This window comes from Macaca mulatta, chromosome 7 (genome assembly GCF_049350105.2).
Source record: "Macaca mulatta isolate MMU2019108-1 chromosome 7, T2T-MMU8v2.0, whole genome shotgun sequence".
Lineage (NCBI taxonomy): Eukaryota > Metazoa > Chordata > Mammalia > Primates > Cercopithecidae > Macaca > Macaca mulatta.
In genome coordinates, this window is record NC_133412.1 from 9,974,664 (window position 1) to 9,987,559 (window position 12,896).

The window sequence follows — 12,896 nt, forward strand, 5'->3', positions numbered from 1 at the left end:
TATTCTGATTCAGTAGCTCTGTTTACAGTTTTACAATGGCCTCCAGGTGACTTGGGAGATCTGCCAGGTATGGGAGCTGCTGATCTCTAACACTGCCCCACCGGCTTCTGAATCTCCTCTAAAACTCTCGGCTTAGGGTGGTCCTGATTACGGCTAAGTGTCTCCTCAAAGCTCCCTGTAGCTTCCACATTTCCTTTGGATCAGTTCTTCCTCCAAACTCTTATACCAGCCAGGATCTTCAATGCTCTTTCAATATCTAGCTGTGTGCTAGAGAATGCACCACACACGAGACAGCAAACAACAGGCTTGTGTCCTAGAAGTGGAAAGATACACATCAACTGCTAAAATAACAAGCTGGAATGAGTTAAATGCTAAAGGAGGGCAAGAAGAAAATGCCGTCAGAACTCATAGGAAAAGCTAATTCTTTTATTAAGAGAGATTTCAGAAAATTTCTATAGAACCTGGTTTCTGGAGGCAGTCCTTGAAGGACGACTCTATTTTGATCAGCAGGAAATAATGGGGGGCAATGCGATATGAAGAAATTATCCAATGAGAACACGAGGAAAGAAATTGCAGGTGTGAGACAGTGAGTGGTCACAGTAGGTGCAGGGAGGGATGAGGCTATAGTGAGTGTAGGGCAGGTTCTCAGAGGGCATGCTATAATTTGGGAGAGAGTATGAAGTTCTTGAAAGAACTCAACTTTAGTGTAAAAAAAAAAAAAGACCTAGGTTCTTATCCTCATTCTGTTTATTAATGAAACTATGATATTGGAAATCCATTTATTCTCTCATGCTTAGCTGTGAAATAGCAATAAACCTTTTTTTTTTTTTTCCCCAAGGCTGTTGTGAGAACTCAGTATGTTAATAAATTAAAGTACCAACCATGGCTAATTATCTTTCATTTATTTCATGAGCAATGAAAAACCACAGAATATGTTTAAAGAGATAAGTATGATCTAACTTCTGTTTTGGAAAGATAATTGGATGCAATATTCAGGGACATTTAAAGAGGAAATAGAAAACCTCTAGGCAGACAGAAGAGTTAGAAGGATGTTTCAATAATCCAAGTGAGAGATGATAGACTACTGAACCAGAGCAGAGACACCTCAAATACAGGGTAAAGAACAATCACCATGAGGGAGGCAAAACTGTAAAGAGTCAGAAATAGATGAAAAATAAATTTTGTAGCAGTAAAGATCATTCTCATTTCCAGCCTGCCTTTTGCTACGAGAAGGAGGATAGTGTTGCAATTGAAAGTTAGGGAGCCTAAGAGGAATAGGCCTTAGTTGAGACAGAATAATTTCCAACGGAGACATACTGAATTGCAGATGAAGGTTGGGTATACCGTTTAGTGTGCAGTAGGAAATTTAGGTCTAAAACCTGGGAGGCCTTGGGAATGAGGTGATAGGTGAAGCTGTGAAAACAGTTGGGACTAGCTACACAGAGAGTATACAGTAGAAAAGAGGAACACTGAGATTTTACCTTGGGGAAGGCCCACACCTAAGGAATAGAAGAAACAGAGGAGTTAAGGAGGGAGATGAAGAAGGGGAGCAGTCACCTTCGCAGAGAGACCGAATATACTATCAGAGCAATGAGGCATTTCGAGATGGAGGAAACTACCATCAGTGTCAAAAACTAGCAGTGGCAAAGAGTTAGAAGGAGTCATGTGATTTCACATCTAGGAAATGTGACACAGTCTGGTAACAGTCTCAATATGCAGTTCTCCTGCTTCCTTTAGTAATAGAAACCGTGAGTCTTTAGCGGGGACATGGCTCCCAGCTAATGCATTTCCTGGTCTCCCTTGTGTATGGCCATGAGACTAAGTTCTGCCCAATGGGATAAAGTGGAAGTGATGTGTGCACCTTCCAGTTCGTGCTATTTAATATTAAAAGGAAAGGCTGTGCAGTCCCCTTCCCACTGGCAGGAACTCAGCAGCATCGGTGGTGGTAGACTTGACGTGTGCCCCCTTACACCTTGGGAGTAAGGACCTTACCTTAAGGATGGCAGCCACAAAAGAGAAGAAAACCAGGTTCCTGACATCCAAACTCCTTGCATTCAGATTGTTATGCCAGAGGAAAATTAATTTTTCCTTTGTTTAAGCAACAGTTATTTTGGTCTCTGTTATGGCAGCCAAGACGTTCTCCTTACCGAGACAGGAAGGAGTGTGTGGTATGAAAAAGGAAATAAGGAAATAAACGTAAATTATTCTTTTAAAAGAAGTTAGAAGGGAAAAGAAGAGATGGGATGGTTCTTTCAGAGAAGAGAGGGCCAAGAGATGTGTATAGTTTTTTTAAACCAATGATCCTGTAATTCTTACAGCTTTTTAGTTTATCCTCTCTCCTTATTTATGGCCTATTTTCAATTTTGCAGACATAGTTTTAAATTTATTGCTTGGGGAATAAGCAGGTTTTATTCTTTGTGATTTCTTTTTCTTTTTCAAGACAGGGTCTCACTCTGTTGCCCAGGCTGGAGCGCAGTGGCACGATCTTGGCTCACTGCAACCTTCGCCTCGCAGGCTCAAGTGATTCTCCTGCCTCAGCCTCCTGAGTAGCTGGGATTACAGGCACCCGCCACCATGCCCGGCCAATTTTTGTATTTTTAGTAGAGACGAGGTTTCACCATGTTGGCCAGGCTGATCTTGAACTCCTGACCTCAGGTGATCACCCACCTCAGCCTCCAAAAGTGCTGGGATTATAGGCGTGAGCTACTGTGCCTGGCTATTCTTTGTGATTATGATAATTGTTTATCCGTTAGGTCTTGGAGCATTTACTGTTTGTGTATTTGCACAGAACCATTTTTAAATGTGATTTAGGAAAATTCAAAGTTTTGCCAATTAATTAGAGGGTGACTGTATTATTAAGGGATTTAAAAAAATAAGCAGCTCTTTAGTAGTTAAATGAATTCAAGCCATTTAACTACATAACACAGGGCAAGGAAAAGAAAGTTAACATGTTACAAGTTACTGAAATTATCATGTATGTATGTCAGTAGTAAAGCAGAATTCAATAAATAAAAATTTTACTTATGTAGCTTTTTCTAGGAATAAGTTTATCATGTAAAGAGAAGAATTCCCATAGTGTCTACACTGCAGTCGGTGGTTTGTGGATTGAGTGACAGCGTCTCCAAGTCCCCAGCTCTTGGTCCTGAAGTGACCTGAGCAGCAGGGAGCTCTGAGAACAGCTTTCAGGACAGCCTCACAACAGCTTTGAACTATCTTCTGTCAAGGGTACAGCAGTTCCATAATCACCCATAATAACAGCAAGTAATATATTTAAAACAAAAACCCTATTGGTATGTGGCTGGGTAATTTAAAAAACAGCCCCCGCCCCCAAAAGAAAAAACAAAGTAACTATCCATTCCCCTATGGTGTAAAGTATAGCTATGTGTATAGTGAAATTTCTTATTTTCATTTCACATAAAATTCACCAAACTTCTCATTCACTCATTACTTACCCATTATGGGGTTTTTAAACGGCACTTTGAAAGTTTGCCTTGGCTCAGGGTGAATTATGTGCCCAGATTTTATTCCTGAAGTCATGCCTCCCCTAGGCCTTCTGTACCTTTTGCAAATTCACAGCTCATTTTGTGGGAGGCAGTGGTTTGTGTGCATGCGTGGGCATAGGTGGGGGCAGTCTTAGGATATCCTAAATGGTGGAATGTTTTGTAAGCAAGGGTCCTATCACACAGATTAAGGAGCAAAAAAAAAAAAAAAAAAAAAAAAAAGAGTAAAGAAGAGCCAATAAAGGTATCAGCAAAATTAGGTTACCTCCTTGCAGTTATGCATATACTTGGATAATCTACTGATTTAACAGGTGGAAGAAATGCGTGTACCAAAAATTCATTGAATGTTTGGATATCAGGAGGTACAAATACAAAAGTGCGTGAAAAGGTAAAAGTGAGGCAAAGCTGCTTCTGAGGATAAAATAAACCTTGGATTATGATACATCATAAATGCAACGTTGGATACAGATAAGCAGAGAAAAAAATATTTTGTGTCCACGCTCCATAAAAAAACGTGATCTTCAAGAACAACATTAGGACCAGGCGTTGGTGGCTCATGTCTGTAATCCCAGCACTTTGGGAGGCCAAGGCAGGAGGATTGTTTGAGCCCAGAGTTCGAGACCAGCCTGCGCAACATAGTGAGATGTTGTTTCTACAAAAGTAAAAAATAAAATTAGCTAGGTATGGTGATGCACATCTGTAGTCCCAGCTACTCAGTAAGCTAAGGCAGGAGGATCACTTGAGCCCAGGAGGTCAAGGCTGCAGTGAGCTGTGATTGCGTCATGGCACTCTAGCCTGAGTAACTCAAAAGAAAACAAAACAAAGGCCAACATTAGTATTTTATGAGAAGAACTGGGGGTTCAGGTGAGGCAAGGCAGCTACAGACGTTTACCAATTTCAAGAGGGCAGTGAAAGTTCTTCCTGGCACCTAACCTCTCTCCCAACTCACCTGCAAGTCGTTGCTTGAAATATCGTCCAATAGAGCCCCTACAGCTCAAGAGCAAAGGTGAGGGGCATTATGGCAGAAGCGAAACACCAGTTCCTCAGAAAATTACAACAGTAGCTTCTAGATTCATAGAGATTTTGAGCTAGAAGAGCTCACAGTCACCATTTCATTCCTGCTTCATCCTAATACTTATATTTTACAGATGTGACAATTGGGTTCCCAGTGATTAAGTGACTGGCCCCAAGATCACATAGCCAATTAATGGGGGTGGGGGTGGGGGGATGAAGGGTAAAAACGCCTATTTTCAGCTGTCTCCAGCTCTTTTTTTACACTGCTCAGCCCCGCATGTATTCAGAAGGGATAAGAGACGGGACCTGGGATGCTTCACCGAAAGATGAGTCCTGATACCAGGGGCAGCACAATGACTGAGTGGGTCACAGACTGCACGTCTAGAAAGTGGCGCTTTCAGATTTGTGCCTGCGCTCAGAAGTTTGCTCTTTTGCTTAAGACTGGCTTGAATGCCAAGGAAAATTGAAAGCCATTAATATACCACGACACAGTAGATTGCTCTTCCAGAGATATAGTTAATCTCCAGGTAAACCATATTCCCTAGTGAAACACGGTTTCCTCTACTGAACCACAGAGCTGTGCTCTGACACCAGTTTTAATAAGGTTATTGTTCACTCACAAAGCACAAGAACTTAGCACGTTTTTATGTGGTCATTTGTAAGTTTAGAAATTATTCTGGATTTTATGAGGGGAAGTTATCTTGTTATGAAGATGCATTCATCTCAATTTTGCATCAAACTAATGTGTACTCATGAAAACTATCCTAAATAGGAAAAGTAAATATTCTCCACCACCTAAAATTAACCTTGAGTGGCCTAGGTTGTTTTCAACACTTCCATTTCATTTGGAAGTAGAATTTAAACAAAACACTATTTTCCATGAAACCTGTCCCTCTGAAAATGCTACTACTGATTCTTAATTTTTCCAATGATTTTGAGCACTTAGTTGGCCTTCAAATATATTTAAAAATTAAGTGAGTTAATTTTTCTGATGAGATCCCACACTAGTTTTTTTCTTTATAATTACACATGATCAGGTTTTTATTTTGGCTATGAATTTGATTTTTTAGGATGCCCTTGTTAATGATGTTATGTTGCCTCCTGATGCTTAGGGTTGTTGGGATATATTGGGTTTCCGGGAAAAGTATAATTGAAACTACAATATCAAATATCATTAAACAGATGTCAAAACAAAGCAATTACAGTGTTACTCATTTAATTATAATAGAAAAATTCCAGTTAATTTGCTTATTTTGCCGTAGTGAATGTGTGATTCTAACAGGTAAGAAGCTAAAATCCTTAGCAGACAGAGAACACTAACAAAGTTCTCACTGCAGCATTTTAAGAAAACCCTGGATATTAATCAGCTTGTTTAAACGGCTGAGCAGTAACACACATAATGTGCTAGTATTTCTTAACAAACAGATTTTCCTAACCATGCTGCTGCCTCCAGAAATATTTTATTGGTCATCATCAACGTTCAGAGATGTTGTTTTAGGGTAGAGACTTGGTGATCCATCCTCACAGAGCATGGCTGGAAGGAAGGGTCTCCTGAAACTGCGAAATGAGAAGAACTGAAAAGGGTCTTGTGAGGTCATGACCCTGTAAAGGGGTTGGTTTACAGAGTGTGAAGCAGGCAATTCAGCAGCTGCACCCAGGAAGCAATGCCACAAATGCCCGTGGCTGGGAATCAGAGATACTGTCATTTTGAAGGACTTCTGGATACCACCTCTATGACACAGTCACAGTTTCTTTGATCTAACTTCTATGATAGAGAACACTCTTTAATTTGGAATACAGTTCAGTATTTCAACAGAAGATCCTAACATATAAAGCAAATAATTGCCTTCTCTGTTAGTCTTTTGCTTGTTTTAGACCATTTTTAGGGCCCCAAGGACAAATATACTAAGGACTGTGCTCAAAATCTGAGGTGCAAATTCTTAAGCAAAGGCTGTCCATTCCAGGCCCGCTGCTGGATGTCCCAGCCTTAAGGTGTGTGGACCTGGAGGGCAGACTGGCCAGCTCCTATGCTGCTATAAGAATAGCATTTTTGTAAGAGAATTGATTCCAGAGAAACTTATTTTAGCTTACTTTAAAAGGCTAAATAAGTGATTGCAGGGCAAGAGCTACGAGTTTGGTGCCAAGATTTTTAGGATTTTTTTCATGTTATTATCAACGACCTATTTTCTCAACAATGGTACTTTTCTCTGCTTCAGTTTTATCTATATAATGGATAGATTCAGTTTAATTCCCATGTTCCCAAAGAAGTAATGATGGGAAGATGTGTTGATAAACGTTTTTAAAGCTAACTTCCCTGGAAAGAAAGAAGGCCTTTTTCTTTTTTTAGCTCCCTGAGAAAATATTTGGAGACTAACACTAGGTCAAAAATCTCACAATTTTGATCCTCTTACTAGTGTTTTAAGGTGAAATATACTAGAGTAGGTTGTGATGTGTCTATAAATATATTATGTATATATCTTTTCTTTGATTACAAAGTGAAGAACAAGAATACTGAATTATGGAAAGTCAGGCCTCAAAGGTTAGTAAAATGTAGATGCTGTAATTAAATATATCATTTTCCTTATGCTGAGGAATTTTTAGTCTCCCTCCACTCTGTTTTGAATGCCATTCTCATACATCTGTTCCACAGGAGTAGCAGTGAGACCTGTTTGAAGTTTAAATCCACGACACCCCTTCCAGAACAGTGGCAACTCAATCACAAAAATGATCAGGCAGAAATGCTTTTTTCCGATAAATAGGGGCAAATTCAATCTCTCTAAGGAAAACGAACACACACACACACACACCCCGTCTATATTCAGAGTTGAGGTTTTTCTTCTACCCCCAGCTAATAAAATCGGGGGCTGCAATGAGGCCGAGCGGCACGTAGTTTGATGTCCGCAGCAGGATACGGGGAGTCAGAAGTGGCGCTGTAAATCCAATGTGGGGCTTCCACGCTGTGTGAAGTGTGGCCTGAGTCACAGAGATTTTCCTTTGATGCAAGTTCAGTATATTAATGGGAAAAGCATTCACTTTTATTTGTCTATACTGTCTGCGACAGCAAGGCTGCCTCATTTAGCCCAGGCCAACATGAAAATACACAGAGAAGCAATCTGTTGCAAATTAGCACAACCCTCCTTTCATTTACTAGCTAGTAATTGGAAGGGGTTAAGAAAGTGTAACTTATCAGATCATGTGAACGTATCTGCCCGTGTGGACAGCAAGCTTTCCCCGAATTTCCCTACGACCCCTGAGGCAAAAGTCCTTTCCCGATAGCCACTTGATCAGAAAGAAAACATCGACACGTGTGATATAGACACACTTTGATAGGTTTAAGAGTGCAGTTTCCGAGGCTCCTGAAGGAGGCATTCAAATCTTCATTTGAACCTTACCTTTCTTTAGATATGTTTTTACTCTCCCGTTTCCAAATTGTCTTGAAGTCACTGCAGAACTCGTACCACACCATAAACACGTAGCTGGGTGTGATCTCCTTCTCACCAGACTTTGGCTTCATCCCAAAATATCCTACTGTTGTTTCAAAACTGCAACAGGTAGGGGGGGAAATGGAATGAGGTAGAGGGTGAGAAATTCTCAACACTAAAACCCATTAGGAGGGGGATGCTGGGGGCAGTTTCCCATGTGTTTAATTCTCTAACACAGAAGCTGAGGGCTCATAGTTACTGAAGTTTATTGTAAGCCTCAGAAAATCTATTTGCTCAAACTGATGTGCCAAAAAATGGAACTTGATCGGGATGCTCCTGGGCACATCTTATCTGTATAAAATCAGCATGTATCATTTCTGGGGTTGTGTAGGTAAAATGTCTTGAGTTCGTTCTTCATCTCAGATCCTCGTCTCTTCCCTGCTCTTCATTTTATGTTTAGTGATTACACGCAAGGCTGATGACACGCTGACTGCAGCATTAGCAGCGGTCGGTTCGAGAGCTCATTGGGAATAATTAATCTGTCAAATGCTTCACAGAAAAGCAAGAAAATCCATTCTATCCTTATTCTGGTGTATACTGGCTTTGTAACCGTGGGTCAATCACTCAGCATCTTTGACTCTCAATTTTCTCAAGGGTAAAATAAGACATGTAGATGATATGATCTTCAGGAGGGCTACCTTTTAAAACTTAATATGACACAAGAATACAAACCACCGATGTATAAAAATAGATACAGTTGTAGGCATAGCAAGTTTTGGATGAAAAACCATTTCTGATCTTGAAAAATGATCTCCAATCTGGTCAGTAAAGAGTCCCATTTTTCCAGAGTGGATTCCCAGATATCAGTAAGACCTATCCCAGCGAGGCTCACTGCACACCAGACTACCTGGGCCTCCCAAGCAGCCCTTCTTGGAGGCACTAGCTTTGCGGCAATTTATAGCTTTGAACTCAATCTTTCGCCCTCACCCCCACCTGCCCCAAGCCTCACAAGCTCATTTGCCATGAGCAAGAACACTTAAATAAATGACCCCCTTTTCTAGGGTGTTGGAAACTAATCAAAGCAGGAATGGCTGGCCAGGTTTATTACTCAATGCTCTATCATCTGTTCAGACACAGCAGGTTTATTTTTTATTTTTTATTTTTTGTGGCCATCCTGAATACTGATTTTCTAATGGAACTCTATTCAATGGTGATTGTAAAACCCTGAAGCTCCGTTACTATTCTGGAGCATACTTTCATCTCGCTCTCAGTTATTGGGCAATATGTATCTCATAAGATTTTATCACATTTCACAGATGAACTGTTAATTGATTCCATGGCTACGATTAGGCGAGATCCAAGCTGGAGCTGCAGCTCTGAGTCCCATAAATTCTTTGTGCTTCTGTAAAGAATAAATCTGTTTTTAATGCAAATTAAAACTACTGGTCAGGGAATTTTGGCTCCCAGTTATTAAAAGACTGGAAGTGCATAAGTGGAGAAAGGCAATAACTGCAGTAATCTCTTACGGGACTCCATTATAATTCCAAACATACATAATGTCAAGAAAAACCGGTAAGGGAAGAAAGTGGCAATGTCCACTCCTGCCCCAGACATAACCCTTATTTCCATGGCAGTCCAAATTCTGGTAAAACCAAATGTACGCTCTATAGTATGTAACTTTTAAAAATTCAAATGAAAATCATTTTGACTATAGCACAGGAATACATAAGTAGAGTTATATAACCTATAGGAACAGGCCATGCATTTCCCATAAAGTCACAGGACTTTAGAATGGGAAGGAATTTACAGGATGACTTGCCCAAATTATCATTTTATAGATGACAAAACAGAGACCTGGAAAGATTGCGTGGCATTATTCACGGGTAAGGTTGGGCCTAGAATTCAGGTCTCCTGATTTTCTGTGAAATGCTGTGTCTGCTTCATCTTTCTGTTGCTCATGCTCAATCACACAGGCATTTAGGAGACAAAATAGTCATTCTCCCCGACCCTTTTCTACTTTAGACACAGTTGTCCTCTGTGTCACACATAACATGCATTATCCCAGGGAGGCCACATGATTATTTTTTCTCTTTCTTTTATTTTTTATTTATTTATTTTTTTGAGACGGAGTCTGGCTCTGTCACCCAGGCTGGAGTGCAGTGGCGCGATCTCGGCTCACTGCAAGCTCCGCCTCCCAGGTTTACGCCATTCTCCTGCCTCAGCCTCCCAAGTAGCTGGGACTACAGGCACCCGCCACCGCGCCCGGCTAGTTTTTTTGTATTTTTAGTAGAGATGGGGTTTCACCGTGTTAGCCAGGATGGTCTCGATCTCCTGACCTCGTGATCCGCCCGCCTCGGCCTCCCAAAGTGCTGGGATTACAGGCTTGAGCCACCGCGCCCGGCCTATTTTTTCTCTTTCTTAAGCTTACCTTCTATACAGATACATATTTATTTGAGCATTCATGGGGAAGGGAGAGTCTTTCGTTTCTAATATTTAGAGGAACAACTTATCTTTCAATTTTCCAGCAAAATACAGTGAAGTCCAGTTATTGTGCTTCATAGAACACCTGACACCTCTGGCATTACCTGGAGTCCAGATTGTGAGATTAACATATTGCAAATCCTGGTGCAGTTTCAGAGAACGGCAAGAGTAATTTGGTGGTTGTTACATGGCCTGAGAAAAACACATCATCCTCCTGTGCGCCTCGATTTGCTCAACTCTAAACCGAAGCTAACCATTGCCCTCCTTGTCTCTCTCCCTGGGGATTTGTGAGGTACTGCTTGCTTACTCTCCCTTAAAGGGTGGGAAACACTAAAAGAAATACTAAATTTCAGCCTTTTTTTCCTTATGTGTTTTGGAATCTAAGACAGCAAGCGAATCTCTTCAGAAGAACCAAAGTAAACAGAGTCCCAGAGGATGGCCTGGCTTTGGCACTCAGCAGCTTTGACAAAGATAAAGTCACTTCAAGAATGTGCCTTATTAGGCTGGGCGCGGTGGCTCACGCCTGTAATCCCAGCACTTTGGGAGGCCGAGGTGGGTGGATTACGAGGTCAGGAGACCAAGACCATCCTGGCTAACACATTGAAACTCCGTCTCTACTAAAAAAAAAAAAAAATTTGCCTGGTGTGGTGTCGGGCGCCTGTAGTCCCAGCTACTCGGGAGGTTGAGGCAGGAGAATGGCGTGAACCCAGGAGGCGGATCTTGCAGTGAGCTGAGATCGCGCCACTGCACTCCAGCCTGGGCGACAGAGAAAGACTCCGTCTCAAAAAAAAAAAAAAAAAAAAAAGTGTGCCTTATTTGATTTCACTGTTATTCCACTGTTTAAGAAAAACCTAAAAGCTAGAATATGAACTTGCGATGATCTCATAAGGCCTAGATTGTTGTCTTTCCTAGATAAAACTCCCTTCATTTTAAATTCAGTTTTGATTCACAGAGGCTGACCACTGCAAATCTTTTGCAATTTGGACAAGAGAATTGCTGATATTTAACAACCAGGAGAATCTTCTCTAATATACAGGAAACAAAGGTCAATCACGCGATTTGAAATTTCTATTTGTCAGCAGATAGCTCTAAAATGGCTCTCAACTTTTAAAAGATTGATTTCTAATCCTATGTTTGGTTTTATATAACTTTTTTATTTCACTGCAAACTAGTCCCTGACCCCTTTTCTATCTGCTATAATTCCCTGTCTGATTTGTATCTTTTTAATTCGGCCAAACATTTTTAAAGTACAGACAATGATTACATCAAAGAACCCATAGCAAAGTGAACTGTTTTACTTTTACAGTCCTGAGATCCAAAGCGGAACACATCCACTTATTGTCTTATATGCATGCCTTCAGAAACTGCTTAGGAAAAGCAAATATTCCTTAGCCTCAGAGTAAACTGTTTCTCTTGAGAATAAAACATAAGAATTCACTAATCTCACACAAATATTGCAACACTGACCACGACCTCCTTAAAGAGTGTAACCAAACAACTGTGGTTTCTACATTAAAGATGGGATCTAACATATTTCATGTATGACATGAAAGCTAGACTACCTTCACCACAAAGCCACGGAAAACGCTGACAACCAGAATTTATGACTCCCCTCCGCAGAGCTAATGCACGGCAGCAGCTTCGGCCCCTCTACGGTGGGCCCCCTTTTCCTTCAGCAAGAATCTTGAAAAAGTATTAGAAATTTGACATCCGCCCCAGAAGCTGAATTTCTGTTTGGCCTGACACCAATGTGCCCTTGTTGATAATCTCTTCTCTATGTGCTGCATGTTTCCATAACACAGACGTGCTAGTTTTATGCATTGGGGAAGGGAAGCTTAATATAGGAACAAGGTCAATAGAGAGACACAAACTCCTAAAAACATAACCATGAAGTTATCTCAGTTTTGAATGATTATTATGACAGGATGATAAGCACGATTTGAGAATATGTCTGCACTTAGCAAAGTGCAAGACTTGCCTTCACCTCGCTTTCACCAGCATTTTAATCTTATTGGTATTACAGTGGGAAGCAGGGCAAGATGTTGGCATCTGTGAAAGCAGGGCAGATGACTCTATGGGATTTCAGAAGTCTTGGAAATTGTGGTTAAACAGGGGGGAAATGGTGAATTTCTACAATCTGTTTATTTGCATTTAAATTCCTAACTGGGCGACTGTTCCTCTCACACATTTGTAAAGCTCATTTGTCCTTATATGCTGTCTCCTACCCCTACCTCTCATCTAATTTACCAGTACTTTTAGAATTGGTACCAGCAAAATGTATCTCAAATTTCAGACCTACATATGAGAACACCTCTGTCTACTGCCACTCATTCTTCTACGAGGGAGGGAGAGCCACGTTGACTAACCTGGTCAATTAACAAAAAAGAAAAAGCCCTAAGGGGTGAGAACTGCTGATGATTAGGAGTGAATGGTTCCCCTCTGGTGTCTACTGAGAGAAAGACACAGAGCAAGGAAGATG

The 12,896-nt window shown here is 40.9% G+C and overlaps 1 protein-coding gene across 2 annotated transcripts in view; it reads right to left on the bottom strand.

Moving 5' to 3' along the window:
• FMN1 (formin 1) overlaps positions 1-12,896 on the bottom strand; it is a 378,430-nt gene that overhangs the window by 14,067 nt on the left and 351,467 nt on the right. For both annotated transcript variants that reach the window (XM_015141784.3, XM_015141787.3), the window contains one exon: positions 7,907-8,056. In XM_015141784.3, coding sequence (XP_014997270.3) covers positions 7,907-8,056 — 150 coding nt within the window. The remainder of the gene's footprint in view (positions 1-7,906; positions 8,057-12,896) is intronic.